The 21,173-nt window shown below is 39.5% G+C and overlaps 1 protein-coding gene across 2 annotated transcripts; it reads left to right on the top strand.

The window, feature by feature from the left end:
- Nucleotides 1–1,386: 1,386 nt before the first annotated feature.
- On the top strand, nt 1,387–3,276 carry LOC144648854 (uncharacterized). Of its 2 annotated transcripts, XR_013569789.1 has the most exons (5): nt 1,387–1,723; nt 2,373–2,445; nt 2,535–2,600; nt 2,699–2,776; nt 2,968–2,988. XR_013569789.1 is itself a non-coding variant. In XM_078508300.1 (4 exons), exons 1-4 carry the CDS (start codon nt 1,592–1,594, stop codon nt 3,055–3,057), a joined length of 537 nt encoding a protein of 178 aa, XP_078364426.1. In that variant the 5' UTR covers nt 1,387–1,591; the 3' UTR covers nt 3,058–3,276. The 2 variants fall into 2 exon arrangements, 1 of the variants encoding a protein (XP_078364426.1); XM_078508300.1 differs by having other exon boundaries at nt 2,535–2,776; nt 2,968–3,276.
- The last annotated feature ends 17,897 nt before the right edge of the window (nt 3,277–21,173 follow it).

The raw sequence follows: 21,173 nt of genomic DNA, 5'->3' as shown, positions 1-21,173 counted from the left end.
CATAATTAGTTCTTATATCGTTTTAACACAATTTTATCTCGTTTTCATGTAAATATAAATTCTTAGATATTTTTTAAACTTTTACATCTGTAAATTTAGTTAGGATCGGGCAGGCGAAGAGCCACTCTGTGGATATACTGCCCGAAGTGCCACTATTATTATTATTATTATTATTATTATTTATTGTGTTTATCGTGACTTTATTCTGTTTTGCATATGCTTTTTACTGTTCAAGCGATGTAAAATGTCTTGCTCTGTTGTCACGTTATTAATTGGCATTTTATTGTGTTACACGTAAAAGTAGCGATTTAGTAAAACACTTTACAATAAAAATTTGCGATAATACATTACTTAAAAACATTATATTTAAAAACATTATTTTTATGTTAATCGTGACTATCTTTTGGTTTGCATATGTTTTTTACTGTTTGAGCGATGTAAAATGTCTCGCTCTGTTGTCACATGATTAATTGGATCATTATTGTGTTTATCGTGACGATATTTTGTTTGCATATGCTTTTACTGTTTGCGCGACGTAAAATATTTTGCTCTGTTGTCACGTGATTATTTGGCTTTTTGTTGTGTTTATCGCAACTATATTTAATTTATTTTGCTTTTGCCTTTTACTGTTTAGCGACGTAAATGTTTCGCTCTTCTCTGTCGTTCTTATCATGACTATATTTTTTTAGGCTTCTGCCTGTACTGTTTTAACGACGTATTATGTTTTCGCTCTGTTGTCACATGAGTTATTTACATTTCCTTGTGTTTATCGTTACTGTATGCGCTGCATATATTTCGTTCTGTGGTCTCGGGCTTATTTGGCTTTTTATCCTGTTTACCTTTCACTCCATATCACGTGTCTTATCTTTTGTTCAGCTATGTTTTTGCCTATTTAGCGATGTAAATTTTCTCTCTATGGTCTCTGGCTTATTTTTATGTTATTTTATTATCGTAGCCTTTTTGTCTTAGCGTACCCGGCTAACTTATTTTGTTTTGCCCTTGCTTTTAACATTTTAGCTTGCGGTTTGTTGTTTCTAGATGCCGTTGGCCTTTTTCTATTTCTATAGATTTATTTGTGGTGTCGTTTTTATGGGCATTCTTTTGTTTCTCACGCGAGTAGTATAGGAGTTGGGGGCACCAGATCATTTTTGCAAAAATGATCTTGAACTCCCCAACTCCTATACTACTCCCAGTGCTGGATCCAAAATGGAAATCAAATATCAGATCCCAGTGCTGGATCCAAAATGGAAATCAAATCTCAGGATCAAGCTGAGTTCTTATAATAAAAAACAAAACTGAAAATTCAAGCTGAGCTATTATACAAAAAATTCAAAATGAAAATTCAAGCTGAGCTATTATAGTAAAAACATCTGCTGAACCCATTGTTGCTATGGTTTCATAATATTTGCTTAATCACTCTGAAATACAATAGATGAATCCTTCTTGATGATTCTACCCAAGGTCAGCTAACAGTTGGATGATTTTTCACCAACCAATCATATTCAAACAAACTTTATTATAAATTTTTTTGATAAAATTTATTTTACTCAAAAAGTTTATTCTCAGTATTGAAATCTAAGCAGTTGAAAATATGCCGAAATCAATCACAACCTTGCAAAATCAGATCAATGGATGTGAACAAGGAATTCAGGAAGCATTAGCTCTATGCGCAAGTGAAGTTGGAGATGCCGATTATAAGCTCAACTTTTCTTTGGCAGAAGTGGTAAAAAATTTACCTTTTGTTAATATTGACAAATCCATCTCTTCAGTCGGCACAGCTTTACACATATTCCAGCAATGTGAAAGGATCTTTAATTTTGAGCAAAAGCGTCGATCATACTGTAAAGAAATTCGTCAACGAATCAAAGCTCGAGATCAAAGGGAAACAGTCAAACGCTTAACCATTCAGAACAATTTTAAGAAGAAAGTTGAGCCGATGTTCATACCCAATATGCATAATAAGAAGAAGATGGAAGAACAGAAGATGGAAGAACCGAAAATGGATGAAGATCATGGAAAAAAATGAAGAACTTGAAACATCTTAAAAACAATCAATGGAAATTATTGTTTGATGTTTTTATGTCCATAAGCATAGCTTGTGATACCATTGTTGTATATATATCGTTTATCATCAAAACAGCTCAGTGATATTTTATTAATCTCATAGCTTCCGAGTTGATGGTTTATACTTCGAATGGTTTTCATTGTATGATGCATTTGCTTATTTTCAAATAGTGTCTGTTTATAGTTTTCATGCGTGATATTCTTTTTGATTACGTTCTTTTTAATACCCTTAGCTGTCTTTTCTACTTGTTTGTCGTCCTTCATATAGCTCATCGTATCCCTCATCTAGCCGTGAATTATACTTTCAGATTCCCCTGGACCAACCAACAGAAAAAAACTATTTCCCATTCTGTGGCGACAAGGGGGGATTCATCTGTAAAGGTATGTCACACAGAGAATAAATAAAATGTTTTGCATTTTAAGTTTTACCAATTTAAAAAACCGCCTTATTTTATTCGTTTCTTTAATAGTTGCAAGACGACAAACCCATAAACATTTTAAACGATTCGGTGGGAGAATACTGTGTAGTAGAACAAGTAAGTTTCGTATAACTTGCACAACAAGTTTTGCATTGTGCAATGCCTATTATATATTAAGTCAGCCTCTTTCTAATCGTTTACCGTCTCGCTCTAAGGTACCATTCAATGAATCTATCATTAATCAATCTTTGAGAGATGGTAACGCGAATGGGCTGTGTAATACTGGTGTAGAGGTGAGATAATATTATCATTTCCTCACTATTTTCGTTTTCAGGTGCCCATTGTAGGATTTTTGAAATTGTTCTATACTAAACACGTGCTTTGGGCATCCACTTGCAAACAAAAGTTGACATGTGTGTTGACAGTTCAGCAACCACCCTTTTGTTATCCTTATTTGATGATCTTTATTTAATTTAATCAACAGTTGCAAGACAGTGAACCCAAAAGTGCATTTGATGGGTTGATGGAGGAGTATTCGCAACAAGATAGAGCAAGTTTCATTCACTCTAGGTAAAGTTAGAGCAACATTTGACTTCGAGTGTATGTTCAATTCTCAAACTGGTCTTGACGATACCAAAAAACTGACCTGGACAGCCATACACATTCCACTCAGCATTAGTGTCTGTTCCAACATCCCCTCCTATAGTCAACCAAAGTGCTTTGTATCGAACGGTGATTCAAAACACCTGGTAAAAGACAGGGTGGACTATCTAGTGGACATAAGCAAAGTAAGTTACCGCCTGATGAAAGCAGAGTTTCATAGCATCTATGAAGCTTTTGACCACAAGTTAAGAAAGAAAAAGTAAGCTTCATAACACACTCAGAAGCAAATGTTGGAGAGAACAGCAAGGAAGATAAAGGCGAAGACCTGATGGATACCGATGGTGAAGAAGACAATATAGAGTTGGAGATGGAGGAGGATCGTGCTTTCATAGAAGACGAGGAAATTGAAGAGGATGGCCCATCGTTTTATCGAGCTTTAGAGGGAAATCGTGCAGAACAAAGTGATGGCAACCAACCGTCAATGCTGGCTGCTTCTGAACCTGAGAAGATAAAACAAACACCTTTAATTAAGGAGACTGAGGGATAGACTTGATGAATACCTGTAAGAACTTCCCGTTATCGGATTTGAATGCCGTTAAGAGATTTCTCTTTCCATTTCTGGTTAAAAATGAGCAATTAAAGTTTACCATCAAATGCAACAACAACTCTATGTGTGAAAGACTGACCACCTTCGCTTCCTAGATGTAACCAACTTTCTTGCACTCGGTTTCAGCTACAACAAGTTTCTCAAGGCTTACAAGTGTCCACAAACGAAGGGATTTTTTCCTTATAAGTAGATGGATTGCCTTGAGAAGCTTCAACATTTGTCTCTCCCTCTGCACGAGGCTTTCTTTTCATCCCTTACTAAAACTAACATTTCTACTGAAGACTACCAATACTGCCAAAACGTCTGCGCCAGCAACAATATTCAGTCTTTCAGAGACTTCCTAATATGGTATAAAAATCTTGACGTTCAGTCGTTCTGTGACGCTCCAGAAAAGATACCGGTATGTGCATTTTGGAGACTAAAAAATTTGACATGCTTCAACATGGAATCTCCATCCCTGCTATCACTCTGACTTATTTCTTCACAACCTCGGAACCTGACATCTTCATTTCTCTCTTCAACGAAAAAAACAAAGATCTCTACCGTTATTCAAGTCAAATATGGTCGGAGGCTCAGGTATCATCTTCCATCGATACCATGAGGCAGGGAAAACTAAGATCAGGGAAATTGAAATGAAGGCTCACCACCCTGGTACATGCACTTGCTTTTTTCAAGTATTTATACTTATTTATATGGCGTGTTTATGGCTGTTTCGTGTCGAATTTCTGAGTTTATTTCCCCCTACATTGTTTTTGCTGATTCAATTCTCCCATTTCGATTATTTTTATATATTGACTGATGAACACATCTTTAAATACTAAATATATATTGTGCTTTCAAACAGCTATCATGTTTTCTTTTGTGGCATGGTGTGCTCTCTTCTTTCTTGCAGGCTGCTGTTCAAACTAGCATGTTGACTTCATCAACCGTTCCTGTTTATAACTGTATTTATTTAATAAAAATACTGTTTATTGTTGTGTTTATAAACAAGTCCTTACAAACTCTTCTACGTATATATACATTACCCACTCAACTCTGCGCAGCAATCACTATCTCTAAGATACACTAGTTAACCAGTAGTGATGAAAACATAGCAGAAACCTATAGGCAACATTGGCCACAGATTCGTACCCGATCTAGTCACCACAACAGACTTCAAGATTGGTATAATTTTCGCCTGTCCACAATCAACCCTGCCAGCCTCGAGAACAATTGAACCTATCTTTGCTGACCAACCAACAGTTTTCAAAGTCAACTTTGCCTTTGGATTTATCCTACGTGATACAGAAACTGGGGCCTTCCAGTACCATCACCCGTCAGCCAACCACAACATGGTGTTAGAACAACCTTTTGTGGCCCCAATCAAGCTGATTTAGACCGCTTGTGTGAACAAGTAAACAACATTGATTTCCTCGAGTGGGTTCCCCAGCAGAGACCAAATTCAACATGGGCCGTGGATTAAGTTACGAACGTCATCTGGGTTTTTGAAAAAACCGTGATCATCTGATCAGGTGTGGTAAATATTTGCCAGGCTACATAGCGGAGAATCAAGAAATCAATGCCTTGGAAAACAACTCGAAAACAGGTAAACCTTTCGACGACAATCTCTATTTCTTCCGCTGCCTCGCCCTTCAAAACAGTTGCCACACCATATAGATTTCTACCTTTTTTCCTGCTAAATCGCCTCTGTGCTTATTTATTTATTTATCTATTTATTTTTTTTTATTGCTAAGCAGTCCAGAGTTTTGTAAAGCGCATTTCTTTTCATTTCATTTATCTATTTACCCTTGTAACCTTTATTTTTCTTTGTTTGTATTGTATTGTGAGCATTAATAAAATAAAAAATAAAATAACAGTTTTTTAAAATAATTTTTATTTGCATAACACATAGTAACATACACTATTAAATTTACAATACAAGCGACTACTTACACCACTAACAATACTTAACAACATTACAAGTTTTTACATTTATTTCAGTAATAAAAAACAGTCGCCACACAGAATTTAGTGGGAGACAAATATTATTATTATAAACAATACCAAGACGCTGAGTTAGGAAAAAAAAGTTTCATGGAGTCAAGTTGTCCGAAATAAGATGAGTTGGAGAAATTATATGAAGTCAATTTTCAAGTGAAGACTCGCCCAACTTAGACACACCACGAAGAAAATGACAAGAAAGAAAGGCCTGAGATAACAGCCACACTTATTTGTTGCTCACACCGCCAGTACTCAAGGACGATGTTCTTGAACTTGTACGAAAACCATTTTTCGTATATCAAAGACCTTGCCCGCTACAGTAAATCATTTCAGTGTTCTTGCTGTGTCAAGTACTGGAAGCGAGTGCATAACTTGGGACAACATGAGAAAACCTGTGACAGCAAAGTTTAGCTCACATGTTTGAAGTGCTTAACCAAGCATCTGCACCTAGGCGTGGTGAGATGCATGAAAATCAGTTAGCCCAAATGCTAGTAGATATGCAACAAGGAAATGAAGAGTCTGGGGAAGATAAAAATAGTAAAGAAGAGAGCGAGATGAAAGGAGAGGTACTTATTTCATGACGAGCAATGATGAGGAGAATGAGGAAGAGTTTGAGTCTGAGAACGAAGAAGATCGCACCTTTTTAAGTGAGTGAAAACCATCCGTCCTTTTATAGAAAATAAAATATGGAGTTGGACCAGGGGAGAAAACAAGAACAGAGACAGAGGCGAGATGAAATGTCAGATTGTGAGGATATATTATTCAGGGAAGCACAAACTAGTGACAACAAAACCTTTATCAATTAGAAAAAAAAAAACTGAACGCATACATTAAAGAACTTCCAGTCTTGGGTTTATATTCTAGCAAGTATAAACTCAATGCTGTGAAAGAATCTCTGTTTCTGTACCTCATCAAGGCGCAACTGATCAAGTTCACTGTAAAAAGAAACAGTAATCACATGTGCCTCAAGACAAACTTCTTAACTTTTTATGGACATCTCTAACTAGCTCGCTCCGGGGTTCAGCTATGACCAGTTCCTAAAAGCCAACGAGTGCGAACAGACCAGTGGATCCACAGCCTGGACAAGCTAGAAGATACATTGCTCACCCGTCACGCTGCCTTCTAATCATCTCTAAAGAACAATAACATCACAAAAGACGAATACCAGTACTGTCAGCAAGAGTGGGAAGACAATGAAATGTCAACCTTCAAAGATTTCTTGGTCTGGTGCAATAATCTGGATGTTGTTCCATTCCTCGAGGTTTTGGCAAGAATCAAAGACAGCATCTCGGTCCCCGGCCTAACCCTCTAGTACCTCTTTTTGTTTCTGGGTGACACATACTTCAGTTGCTTTGATCAAGCAAACAGCGATCTCTATCACCTTATTAAAGACAACAACCCCGGGGGTCCAAGTATCATCTTTCACCAATACCATGAAGCAGGCAAAACAAAGATCAGAGAAGTATAACAAGGCGAGATGCTAAGCTGTGTGAGGAGATTGTGGGGTATGATGCCAATGCGCTCTACCTTTGGGCGCAAATGCAAGACATGCCCACCGGAAGCTATACAAGAAGGTTGGCAGAAAATCAGTTTAAACAAAAGGTTCTATGAAGATGGCGATCGAATACAAAGAAAGCATTCACATCCAACATCAGTTTATAAACAGCACAGGGAAGCATATAGAGAGATCCTAAAAAAACCATGGACAATTTCAATGCGCAGAGGCAAACTGTTTATCAACTCCACGGGTGTTATTGGCATGGTCATGACTGTTCGCTCAACCGCGGAAAAGAATTTAACGAGAAGCACAAGAAACCCACGAGTGAACTGTTGGAAGAAACGAGAGCCAACAATGAGTATATTCCCAGCTAAGACTTCAATGTTGTAGAGATGTGGGAGTGTGAATGGCAGCAAATGAAGAAAACCAACCAAGAACTATAGCATTTTATCCCCACGGAAATCCGCAGAACCTTAGATCAAGTGAATACTATGAGCAAGGAGCGGATATTGAGCAAGGTTCGAAATGAGCGATTGTTTGGGCGCGTGGAAGTGGATATTTGTGTGTCTGATCATTTAAAAGAGAAGTTTAGCCCCATCTTTAATAACACAGAAATTAGCCGCGCCGATATTGGGGATTTCATGAAAGCTTTTGCGGAGGAGAACAACATCATGGCACAGCCCTGTCGCAGCTTCATCAGGAGATTGAAAGGGGAAAAGATCCTGCTAGCCACACCTCTTCTCAAATGGTACTTGGAACATGGATTAGAGGTGACCAAAGTCCATCAGGTGGTTGAATTCAGCCCTGAGCCCTGCTTCAAATCGTTTGGTGACACATCGACACAAGGAGAGCTGGGGATGAAGATTCTAGGAAAGCCATTATCGTGGATACAATGAAATTGGTAAGTGTTTGTTTCATTTTATTGGGGTGGGTTATAGGGAAGGGAACAAGGCATCTTTTATAGGAAATAAACGTATACAGCTCTTTTTAAATTATTATTTTTTCTTTTTGTTTTTAAGGTGGGCAATTCAGGCTATGGTAAGATGATTACAAACCAACTGAAGCACAGGAATGTAGAGTATTGCAGTGATGCTGAGGCTTGTCGAAAAGTGAACACACCTCTATTCCGCAAACTGGAAAATATCACCGAGGAAATGTATGAAGTAGAGTCCTGCAAAGAGACTATTAAGTTCAATTTACCTTTTCAAGTCGGTTTTTTGTTTACCAATATGCCAAGCTTTGTATTTATTGGAACAAGCACGTGTGACAGCTCAAAACACTCAGAATTGTTTTGGTTTAACATGTTCTGTGAAGCGCATTAGAGGGAAGTCTGCCAGTCCCAGCTGCGATCACAATTTGGATAAAGGGAAGGATATAATGCGACTTGCTTCAATGTCATGTCATCGAACAACAGCCTCTTACACTGACTATTTTAGTAAGAGACGTAGAAGAACTCCTATGCCCTCTGATTTCAAGTTTGGTGGAATTAGACTCGACAACAGATCCAACCACAGGACCAAACTTTCTTGCGTTGGCCGAATGGATGCAAACTGAGAATCTAAGACGAGAAGACATTACAAGAATGCAAGTTGGGTTATTATACTTGGCAAGAAAAATGTTGATGTCATGCTTTCTGCATGAACTCTTTGTGGTGCAATTTATCTCCCAGAGACAAGAACTGTGTCTTATGTCAATAACAAAGTGCATGGGCTGACGTATCAACCTAGAAAGGAAGAAGAGGCCTATGAGTATTACAGGTGGAAGTGAAGAGAGATTTGTAAGAAGTGAGGGTTACAGTGCAGTAAGCAACACTGTGCAATTTATAAGTTGATCCTTTCTTTGTTACAGAACTGGTGAAAAGGCTGGAAATGAAATCTGGTAAGCTAAAATTATCTTTTCCATGATAGAGAAAATAAGCTGATGAGGTAGAAATGCATGCATGCATGTCAAATACAAATTAAAAATAATATAAATTAATATTAATTTTGTCTGCTCCCTGCGAATCATACTGAAACAGTTTTCTCAGGCATCAAGCAAATGTAATAACTTTTGGGAACTCTGTAACAACAAAAAAGAAGTCTGATGCTAAAATATACAAGCTGATTGCTAACGCCAAAGTGACTGGTGACATAAAATCAAGTAGCTGGTGGAACTCTGGCAAGTGCCGGCTTGTTTTAATAACCCTGAAGTGAAAGAATAGTAGCCATTTCACACTAAATGCATTCTTTTTCCTTTGCAGTGAGGTGTTGGAAGTGCCATCGCCTGGGGCACAAAAGTGCAGATTGCAGGGTGGGGGGGGGGGGGGGGGGGGCAGGGGTTGGATTGTCACTAAAAGGAAAGTGAGGGTGGATGCAAACAATTTATTAGTTGTATAACTATAACGTGACACCATAATTAAATAAAGTTTAAAAAAACTTTGTTTTTTTTTTCATCTTTTTGACATTGCAATTGTGAATAGTTTTATTTTGTCACAGGAGCACCAGGCTAACAACCATGACGATGAAGCTCTTTCCACACCAAAGGACTATTTACTGGGTAGTTTCCGGGAGGAGATAGTGTGACAACTTTGCAGCTTCCGGGAATTTCAAGATCCCCTGACAAGCACCAGATCAACGCCAGCCCCTTGTCTCAATGAATTTGAAGCTTTGCAAGTGCCAGAATTCTCTGCAGACCGGAAGCGCTGTGTGGTATGCTTCAACAAGGGCAGAGGTGAACTGAAGGTCTTTTCCTTTTGCAGTGCACCACAATGCAAAAGGCACATATATGTGACAGAGGAGAGGAACTGCTTCAAGGAATTCCATACCAGGGAGTACCATGCCTCCTTTTTTATTATTTCATTGCTATTATTGTTACATATTTACCATGTTGTTGTTTTTACACTTTTCACATGTTGTGTTCTGACTTTGTACTCAAGGAACTGTATCTTCGTCAAAAACGCAAGTCTGAAGGTTTGAAAAGTTAGGGACAGGCAGGAACACGGACAACACGTGAGTCATTGGAAAAAATGTGCAGGAAAAAAGAGCAGCCGATGTCAGGTCTTAGAAAAAGAGAAGTAAAAAAGGAATTAAGAAAGGAACAGAAAAGAAGACAAACAAGAGAACAGGTACACAAACTTCGGGAGAAACAAAAACTTGAGGATGCAAGGCCGCAACCTGTAGAAATGGATTGTGCAACACCCTCGTCATTTCCGTCAAGAATGGTTGAAAAAGATATACGCTCACCCTTCCTTGCACCTTTCCTATGTCACCCAGAAAGAATAGTCCATGAGCCAGACCACCTACTGGTACCATGTGGAGGGACCAGACGCTACCTGGTTTTTATTAATACCTGTTGTATGTAGAACCCAAAAAACTTTGATGGACCTGTCCTCTTTGTAGCTAAGCAACATTAAACGTAGGCTTTTATATCACCTGGAGAGTGAAAATCCAAGATGGCGGCCATGAAATGTATTTCTTATCAAAATGCCTATAATTCCCTAACATTCACAACTGTTGAATAAAATATGTAAACTAATGCTATTCCGTTTGGGAATTATGTTAAAATGTCTGCATTTATCCCATTCGTTCGCATAAAAAAGCAAATAACAACGAAAGTATATTTTGTGATGTCTTACATGACGTGTATCCTTGGAATCCAAGATGGCGGAATGTTGAGAGGCCAGAACTGTAAGTATATCTGTCTATTATGGCATTTTAAGCAAATTTATCATGTTTAAATGCCTTTTGACGAGTTTCTAAGATAAGAAAACCTTAAAAGCAGTAATATTTGAAGTGCTATAGCCAAAATAGTACTTAGAAAGGTTATCGATGTCAAACTGTACGAACTTACAGGTACCATAGTGGTGAACCTAGTGATCAAGTTGACTTATAATTACATTGTTACAGGCAATAATTATGGTTGGCAGATTGGGCAACTCGATTTACTTGTTCAGCTATACGTTCAGTGTAATTCATAATTCTAGGCTAGCAACATTTCATAGAAAACTAATTAAATACCTTATTACATGAAATTTTCGCGACACGTTAATTTCGCGATTTTGAGGTGCGCATATTTCGCGACACTTAAATTTCGCGATTTTGCGAAAATTTTGTATTTTGAATCACTTTAATTTCGCGTTTTTGAGTAAGAAACAATTAATATTTCTTTGGCAGTATTATTTAACATGCCCTTGAATTAAATTAAACGACTTCATCAAAGGAACAATAACGTCAAAATTAACAAAAACGCAAGGGCGGGACTAAATCTCGGCAATAGCAACAACAGAGCAGTCCGATCCTCACAATGTCTACAAGTAGGTCATGCTTGTACGTGCATGAGTTATTGTTCTTGAGTCAATTGACGACAAAATCCATTTAGATTGATAATTCCTTCCTTCAGTGGTACTAGACTTATTCTTTCTTGATTATTGACATATGGCTGTAGAGCCTTTTCCTATACTGCCCCGAAACTATGGAACAGTTTACCGGACAACTTAAGACTATGTGCCTCTCTAGAGGAATTCAAGCAAAAACTTAAAACACTCTTGTTTAAACGGGCCTATGATTTATAGTTTATCATTATTATTTTTCCGTTTTGTTTACATGTGTAAATTATGGTCATTTATTGTTAAATTTTTTATCTGTTATTATTGTAAAGCGCTACGGATTTTTATTAGATGTAGCGCTCTATAAATTCATATTATTATTATTATTATTATTATTATTATTATAATGTGAGTCACTTAATTTTCGCCTCATGTTATGTTCGCGACACTTATTGTTCGCGTCACTTTAATTTCGCGATTTTTTTGGAATCGTGAAATTCGCGAAATTAACGTGTCGCGAAAATTTCATGTAATAAGGTAGTTAAATGACGCAATTTTCTCTTTCTTCAACGTTCAGTCATGTGCGTGCTTGTGACAGTAACGGCAAATGTCGTCTCCGGATTCAGATGGGAGGCCTTCAAAGAGGGCACGTGTTGACACTGACTTTACAACCTGTGTAATATGCTCTGTGAAAGCTCCACGCATAGAACTAGTAACACCAAAAGATCAGTCATCATGGGTCACCCTTCGAAAAGCAGCAGAAATGCACAAATTCGAACCCATCCTACAACTGCCGACCAGCAATGAAGCTGTTCCTGCTGTTTATTACCATCGAGAATGTAGGAGTGCCTTTACGCACAAGAAGACGCTGAACAGCTTACAATCAAAGATTGCCAATACCGTGACCGAAGACCCTCGTGATGAACAGCTATCTTCTTCTAAGAGAGCTTCCAGCAGTTCCCGGGTGTATCAAAAGATATGTATTTTCTGTGACAAAGGCAACAAATACATAAAACGATCACACTCCAGGGAGCCACTTATTCAAGCAAGTGAACTTCGTGCAGATGAAAAAGTTAGAGCTGTGGCCACTGCCAAGAGGGATAGCAAGATATTAACAGTGACGTCTCGAGAATTGGTTGCTGCGGAGGCTCATTATCACAAGACTTGCTACCGCGATTACACACGAGAATACTATAAACCCAGCGACAATCTGGATAAAGGAAAAGATGGGGACAGGATGTATGCAGATGCTGAAGACGATGCCTACCAGATGCTCTTTGCTAACATAAGGGAAGAATTGTTTTCGAATCCCCGGGTTTTGCCTATGGTGGATTTGACAGGCCAGCTAGTTCTGTACATGAAAGCGCATGGTGTTGAAGACGTACAAGCCAGTACTAAGAAGCACATCCGCCGTAAATTGGAGGGAGAATTTGGGGAAAGTCTGTTGATTTTTCCTGACGACAATGGAAAACTCCTTATAATTCCTGATAACCTAAAGATCACTACTTTGGCAGCTGAGCAAATGAGAATGAAAGGAGAGCTAAAGTCCATGAAAGAAGGTAAATCAGATCCATTACAACTGGTCAAGAAGACAGCATTATACTTCAGAGACGAGTTGAAGAAATCCCAAGATGAAGCACACCTTGGATGGCCTCCTGAACCACATGAGTTGGATAAGGATTATCTACCTTTAACGCCCCTCCTGACAGCATTCCTGCAGACCCTTGTGGCAGGTGACACAGAGAAGCCTATGACGTCCCGTGTGAATAGGTTTATCTACTCCGTTTCCCAAGACTGCATGTTTGCAGTAAGCGGAGGGTCGTGTACTACAGCCAAGCACATCCTGCTTCCCTGGGCTGTAAAAACACTCACTGGAAACGTGGAAGTGATTAAGCTGTTAAACCGGCTTGGCCATGGCGTGTCATATTCAAAACTGGAGGAAATAGAAACTGCACTGTGTATGAAAAAGATTGAAAGTGATGAGCAAATGGGTGTTATGTTGCCATCAAACATCTATCCTGGTGTGCCTACAACATTGGCGTTTGACAACATTGACCGACTGGAGGAAACTCTCAGTGGAGGTGGAACATCTCACCGTGTAAATAGCATCGTGGTTCAGCCAATGGTACACACAGTTGAAGCACCAACACCTGCTACGACAATGCCAAAGCAAAAGAAAAGAAGCATCGAACAAGCACAGTTTCTTTTGCCAAGTTTTAACGCTGGTGAGCGTGTTGGCCCGCCAGAAATAAAACTGCTACCAGTTGATTCTAGCGATGCCATCAAAACAGCGAACATGAAGAACTTTACTTGGTGTATGGCAAGACAAATTAACACCACTGAGCAGAACATTAGTGGGTGGACTGGTTTTAACATCATGACGAGAGATAAAACTCCTGTCAACCAGGACACAGTAGGTTACCTTCCAACTATTAACGCACCAGCGACAGCAATGAGCACAGTGAATGAAGTGTTAAACCAAGCTCTCAAGATCAAAGAATCTCTTCATCTAAAGGACATTGTATGTGTTTTCGACCAAGCCATGTATGCAAAGGCAGCAGAAATCACCTGGAAACACCCAGACAAGTTCCAACCAATTGTACTGAGAATGGGCGCGTTTCACACAATTTGCAACTTCCTGGCGGTTATTGGAAAGCGTTTCCTTGATGCAGGACTACGGGATCTGGCTGTTGAGTCCGAAGTCATCACAGAAGGTTCTGTAGATCGAGTTTTGAATGGCCAGCAGCACAACCGAGGGATACGCCTTCACAAGCTTGTATTTGAGGCGCTTCAGAGACTAGCTTGGAAAGGTTTCCTTAAGTGGTTTGAAGGGAAACAAGCTTCCCCTGGAGAGTTACAGTCCTTGTTGGATGACACGCGAGCACTGATTGTCAACGTTAATCGGCAGGAAAACCTAGATGCGGTTCTCAACAGTCCGCGGTTTGCCTATTTGTTTGATCTCTATCAGGATTATCTTTCTTTCCTGAGAACTGAGGCAGGGCATTTGGCACAATTTTGGATGTCGTACATGGACATGGTTGAGACACTTCTGCATTTGATTAGATCTTCAAGAGAAGGCAACTGGATGCTCCATCTGTATGCCATCCGTGCTGTTCTCCCGTGGTGTTTTGCTTACGACAGAGTGAATTACAGTCGTTACCTCTCCGTTTACTACACTGAGATGACCCGACTTTCAATTGATCATCCAGATGTCCATGTCCAGCTTGAGAATGGAGGATTTTCTGTACAGTTGGGCACACAGAATCCCTTTGGCCGGATACCAGTTGACCAAACCATTGAAGAAACAGTCAACAAGGACACACAAACTGCCGGAGGAACCAAAGGATTCAGCCTCAAGCCAGCTGCATTGAGCCGCTATTACCTTACAGCAGAGCACAGAAGCACTTGCTTGAAACAAATACGGGAACTGACTGATATCAGGCCACCTGGCATCAGCCATCACGACTTAGAATCATCTCGTATTCGAAAGGATGAAGCAGCTGTTCAATCCATTCTTGATTTGATGGAAAATGAATGGATAAATCCATTTAGCGGTGAGCCGACCGAGCTGATTAGCCTTTCAACAGCTACTGTTGCCCCAGCTGATGTTGCAACGGATCTTCTCACAGCAAAGCAAGTTGGCGAAACAGCGTACAAGCACTTCCAAGATGACCGAGTTGAAAGCAGAAAGAAGCCCTTTCATGATCCACTACCCAAGCAGAAGTTGAAAACATTTTCTGATATGAACAAACCGAAAGTGGCCAAAGGCACTACTAAGGAGGCTATTCTCAAAGCTGACCACAAGTTATTTGGCCACATGGTACTCATTGCTACCAGCAGAAAGTTGGACATGAGTTCAGTTCTGGCTCACCCACTTGGGCCATTACCATGGTCACTTGGAAACTGTGATGGCACCCTTAAGAAAACAAGCAAGGCCACCTTAGCACGACAGCTGGAGAAAAATGTTTCCTTGGCAGAAGTCATTCCTCGACCATCAGCCTGTGTGATCGATGGGATGAGTCTTGTACAGAAAGCCCACGGAGAGAACAAAACTTTCGGTGAACTTTCAGAGGCTCTTTTCGTGTCTGCATTACGTGCTGGGTCAGAAAGCTACCGAGTGGATGTGGTATTTGATGTTTACAAAGACGAGTCCATAAAGAATGCTGAACGTGTCAATCGTGGGTCAGACAGTGGTCTTCTCTTTGGCAAAATCGTTGCTGGCCACAAAGTCAAGCAGTGGAGGCGTCTTCTGTCGTCATCAAAAAGTAAAACCAACTTGATCAAGTTCCTAGCACAGGACTGGCAGAAGCAAGCATTGAGATCAAAGCTCCACGACAAAGTCATGTATATCACGTGTGAAAATACATGCTTCAAGCTGACGAGTGACACTTCAAGTGAAGTTCCCGCTTTGTCCACTACACAAGAGGAGGCAGACACGCGCATGTTACTCCACGCAAACCATGCAGCAGAAGATTCCAGTTCCGTCATCATCGCATCAGAAGATACGGATGTCCTTATCATTTGCCTCTCGGTTGCTCCTACATTTGGCTGCCATTTGTTCATCAAGTGCGGCACCCAAAACAGAGAGAGATTCGTTGATGTTCTGAAGGTTGCTGCTGCTGTTGGTCACAACATGTGTAGTGCACTTCCCGGAATGCATGCATTCACTGGGTGTGATACTGTGAGTGCTTTCGGAGGAAAAGGCAAAATCAGTGCCTTGAAGCTGGTACAGAAGAACAGAAAGTACCAAGATGCATTTAGCCAACTGGGAAAGGACTGGTCGATGTCAAGTACACTCTTCAGTGTGCTCCAAGAGTTTACCTGTAAATTGTATGCAAACCGATGTCCATCTAATACCGTGAATGACCTACGGTACCAGCTGTTTAGAGCCAAGAAGGGAGAGATCGAATCAGGGCAACTACCACCATGTCAAGATTGCCTGTTCATGCACAGCCTACGTGCGAACTACCAGGCTGGAGTGTGGCGCCGTGCTCTTGAAACGTGTCCTAGAATTCCTAATCCAATTGGTCATGGATGGTGTAATGAAGATGGCAACCTTGCAATTTGCTGGATGACCGGATCACCTGCCCCAGATGTCGTCATAGAGTTTCTTTCTTGCAAGTGCACCTCAGTATGCAAGCTGCCAAATTGCCAGTGCCTAGCCAATGGTCTGAAGTGTACCACTACCTGTAGGCTGCAGGACTGCAACAATTGGCAAGATGAGAATTTAGAAGGGCAAGAGTCTGATTCCGAAGATAGCTCAGGCGATGAGGATTAACTTTGTTATGCTGCCAGCTAGTAGTCTATGTTTATCAAGTGAGGTGTAACAAATTTGATACAAAGTTTCTGAAGCCTACTCATGCTCAAGGTAGATCTTTCATATTCAGTGCTTTCAAAGGTTTTGTATAGTATATGTTCTTGACACTAGAAGGAAGGACACACAGGAAGAACACATGCATAACAGTCCTTTTCGGTGTTCAATACGATAGATACAATGTACCAGCATAGTTAAAAAGTGAATTCAGGATCGGAAAATCTGAAGGTCAATAAATGGTGCACAAAGTTATTAGGCCTTGGCTTTTTACTGACAATTTGGTTGCCATGGAAACGATTGTTACCGCACCCTTAATAAATCTAAAGATAATGTTTAAATCTTCGTTATAGTATGATCAAGGAAATGTAAGGGTTATAGATTTGTTTGTTACGAAGTCACAACACTATGTAATTGGTGCCGGCTCTTTCTTCCCTTCTGCTAGTCCTTGCTCTAGAGGGTGGTGAAATTATTGCCGAATTAACCCCTCAGCTACATCCCATTCAAGTCCATCAATGTTTTTTAACATCCATGGATATGTGTCTTTCCAAAAATGAATAAGGCGTTTGGTCCCTCAAAGTGGTACCAAAATGTAAAATTTTGAGGTCTGGCTCATGGACTAGAAGGCAGAAGTTGTTTAAACCTTAGCAGAGGGCAATTTTGGAAAGATGCAGTTTTCTGCAGTCATCAACTGACAAGCAGGATACAGATGAAATGAGGAGCAAAGTAGCAACATAACAGGTGGGTTAGGAAGGGTCAAAAAAGCAAAGTCAAGTGATGACAGAGCAGGATATGGCGTTCCTTAGCATTTGGCGCAACAGTTAAGAAAAATTGTAACAGCAGAGTTGCAAAGCTGGTTGGAATAAAATGGCAACAGGTGTCAAAGGGTATTTCACACGGGGTAAAGGTTTTAAAGGGAGATGAAGCATGTTGGATTGTTACTAAAAGGAAAGTGAGGATCGATGCAATCAAAGAAGGAGAAAAGGCTGATTTGTGATCATTGCACTTATCAAACTAGCCATCCAACATGGTCAAAGAAGGATTAAATGCGCCAAAGGCTATGAAGAGGAGAATACACAAACAGGGCTTTCAAGAGTTCCAACGGCTCGCCTAGATATCAAAATAAAGCAGCGCAAGTTTGAGTTGTTAAAGCCTTTTTGAGAAGGGGGGTCGTGAACAGGACAGACAATCCTTCCTATTTAGGAAAACATGTTAACTGCAAGATGTTGTTTGATAGCTGCATAAATTTCCGAACGTCCTTTCAAAGCAACAGCAATGGATCAGTAACTGTTTTCAATTTTTTAAGTGAAGCTTGCTTTTCTGGTTCCATCTCTTGAAGTTTTTTGTTATCTCTAAAAAAGTTATATTTTCTACGGACGATCATGAAACATCAGAGTGCAGTTGCCTCCAGCATGACTCCAGAAAAGTGGGCATGACCTTGGACTTCAAAGGTTTCTTTGTGGAGAAGACGTTTCGAGGATGCAAGTTGGGTTATTACACTTGGCAAGGAAAATTTTGATGCCATGCTTTCTGCATGAAATCTTCGTGGTGCAATTTATCTTCCAGAGACAGGAAAACTGAGTCTTATGTCAAATACAACGTGCATGGACTGATGTATCAACCCAGAAAGGAAGAAAAGGCCTGAGTATTACAGGGTGGAAGTGAGGAGAGATTTGTAAGAAGTGAGGCGTAATGTGCAGAAAGCATCTGCATGAATTTCTTGACCAGATGTAAAGATGGCTCCTACAATCCTACTCTTTAATGCAATATGTTTATCACTCAAAACATAACTTTGGGCAATCACGTAAGACAAGCAATCACGAATTTAAAACGCGAGCTAAACAGCTCTCAGCTATTTTCAAATTAAGACAACATAAAATCTTTGTGGTGCAATTTATCCTCCAAAGACAGGAAAACCGTGTTTGCTGTCAAAAACAAGGTGCACAGTCTGACGTAACAACCCAGAAAGAAAGAAAAGGCCCACAAGTATTACAGTGTGGAAGAATTGATGAGAGATTTGTATGAGGAGACCAATACCCCTCAGAGAATTGAGGTGGCTTACAAGGGAGGGCATGTGTAAAGAGACTTGTTGAACAAACTGAACATTCCTAGTGTGAATTTAGAACTGTATGGATGGTCGAAATATGTGTTGAAAGAGTTGGTTGTCGAACCTTTACCTATTTGTGGTTTTCATTAAAAAGAAGGTCAATTACTGCCTGTTTTCCCTTTAACCTCAAGAGCTTATCAATCATCTGGATAATATCTTTACTGACCGGTCCATGGTGTTCAAGCTCAATGTATCTTTTGGCTTTATTCTTCTAAACAAAGAGACTGGTGCACTTCAACATTCTTATGCCTCCTAGGGCACAACCAAATGTTTGCTGAGGGGACTTTTTCCAGAGCAGTTAATTACCAGTGAAGACCAAGAAGGCTTTGAGGAGAGGTTCATAAATGATTACATAGGGAGAAGTGTGTTTACAAAGAGACCATGTCTAAAACATGACATTTTACTTGAGTACAAAGGAGAGTTGATCTATACAAGAAAAGATGCCACAGAGAAGAGGATTATTCACCAAATTTTGGAAATTTCCTCTTTTCTTTTGCGATGGATGCGACTCATATTGTTTAGATGCTTCATTTTCAAGTGGACTGGGGAGACTAAAGACTGGAGACTGTTAAGAAAAAAAATAAAGATTTAATGATTTACCTGGCCCTTTATGCACTTCAGGATATTGCAGTTGGTGAGGAGTTACGCTATTTCTTCACTAAAAAGTGCAGGGAGGGGTTGGAAAGGAGGGGAAAGCATGATTTTAAAAAGAAGAGCATAAACTTTGCCACTTAAACAGAGAAAAGGAGGAAGCAAGTTTTATCTTTGCCTCACTGAATAGTGGAAAGTGCAAATGGGGCACTGACAACACCACAAGTGGGAAATTGTCTACGTATCCTTTTGTAAAAAAAAATCTGGGATTCCAAGCAGAAATGTCCTCAGCATCATGTTCCAGGTGGACCCACAGAGCTGGCTGTTTGACTTGCAGACTTTCCCACAAGAAGTGGCAAAAGGACGTGATTTCAAGAACTACCAGTTCAATACCAGATTGTTGCACTGGAGCGATGAAGACTTTTCAAGCAGGTTAGCTTTTAGACTTAATTTAGCAATTCATTCTAATTTTTTATATAGTTTTTTTCTCATAATATTGTAACTAATTTTTATTCATACTCCTGTTTTTGGCCCTTTTTATATATTTTTTCTATTGTTACTGTTGATATGTATTTTATCAATTGGAATAAAGACACATTATTATTTTTTTTTATAAAACAGAGGAACAGCATTTGTTGAAGGATGCAAGAACTAGTAAAGGCTCTGGAGACAAAAGAAGCGGAGATTGCCCTTGTTGAACAAGAAATACAGCAACTGGAAACAAATGTCCAGGATGGAACAGATCAATCCAATAGCGAGCAAGATTAAGATTAATCGTTGACTGTCTCTCAATCCATTTAAGAGGAGTATTAAGATGATCGATTATTGTCTGTTAATAAAATGTGGTTTCTATTTGTCTATTTAATAATAAAAAGCTTTTTTGTAGTTAAAATGGCAGCAAACGGTGCAAACCCAAGTCAAGTACATCATTTTTTAGAGCTGTTAGCAGCAGAAGTTACAACTACGAAATCAAAGATCAGAGCAAGACTGGCAAAGAAAGTAAACGAAAGGGAAAAGTTGTGTAAACAAAGAAACAACCTAAGAAGAAAGATCAGAGTAATTACTATGGATCTTGAAACAAAGTAAAATTTCATATGGTAGAAGCAGAAATTCAAAGACTAGAACTTTTAAATGTCCAAGCTGACGAAGTAGTTGAAGAAGACTAAGATTGTAATAAGTCACTCACGGCCGGTCTAATGCTAGAAAGTTATTAGCGCAATAATTCATGGTATATTTGCACGTGAGCCAAAATATTGTTGTAAAATGTGGTAGAAAGTTCTTTGCACAACATTTACATATAAGTCATATAAAATATTGTTTTTTGAATAAATAATAACTCGCAAAACACATGTGATTTGCTTTATTTTGTCGCTTTTTGTGCCAGAACCGCTATCATACATGTGCGTCAACATGAAATCTTTGTGGTGCAATTTATCTTCCAAAGACAGGAAAACCATGTCTGCTGTCAAAAACAACGTGCACAGACTGACGTATCAACCCAGAAAGGAAGAAAAGGCCTACAAGTATTACAGTGTGGAAGAATTGATGAGAGATTTGTATGAGGAGACCAATACCCCTCAGAGAATTGAGGTGACTTACAAGGGAGGACATGTGCAAAGAGACTTGTTGAATAAACTGAACATTCCTAGCGTGAATTTAGAACTGTATGGATGGTCGAAATATGATGTGT

Source organism: Oculina patagonica, chromosome 4, assembly GCF_052425735.1.
Source record: "Oculina patagonica isolate OP01 chromosome 4, crgOcupat, whole genome shotgun sequence".
In the NCBI taxonomy this organism is placed as follows: Eukaryota; Metazoa; Cnidaria; class Anthozoa; order Scleractinia; family Oculinidae; genus Oculina; species Oculina patagonica.
Note: the sequence above shows the minus strand (reverse complement) of the source record. Positions and strands in the feature narration are given on the sequence as shown.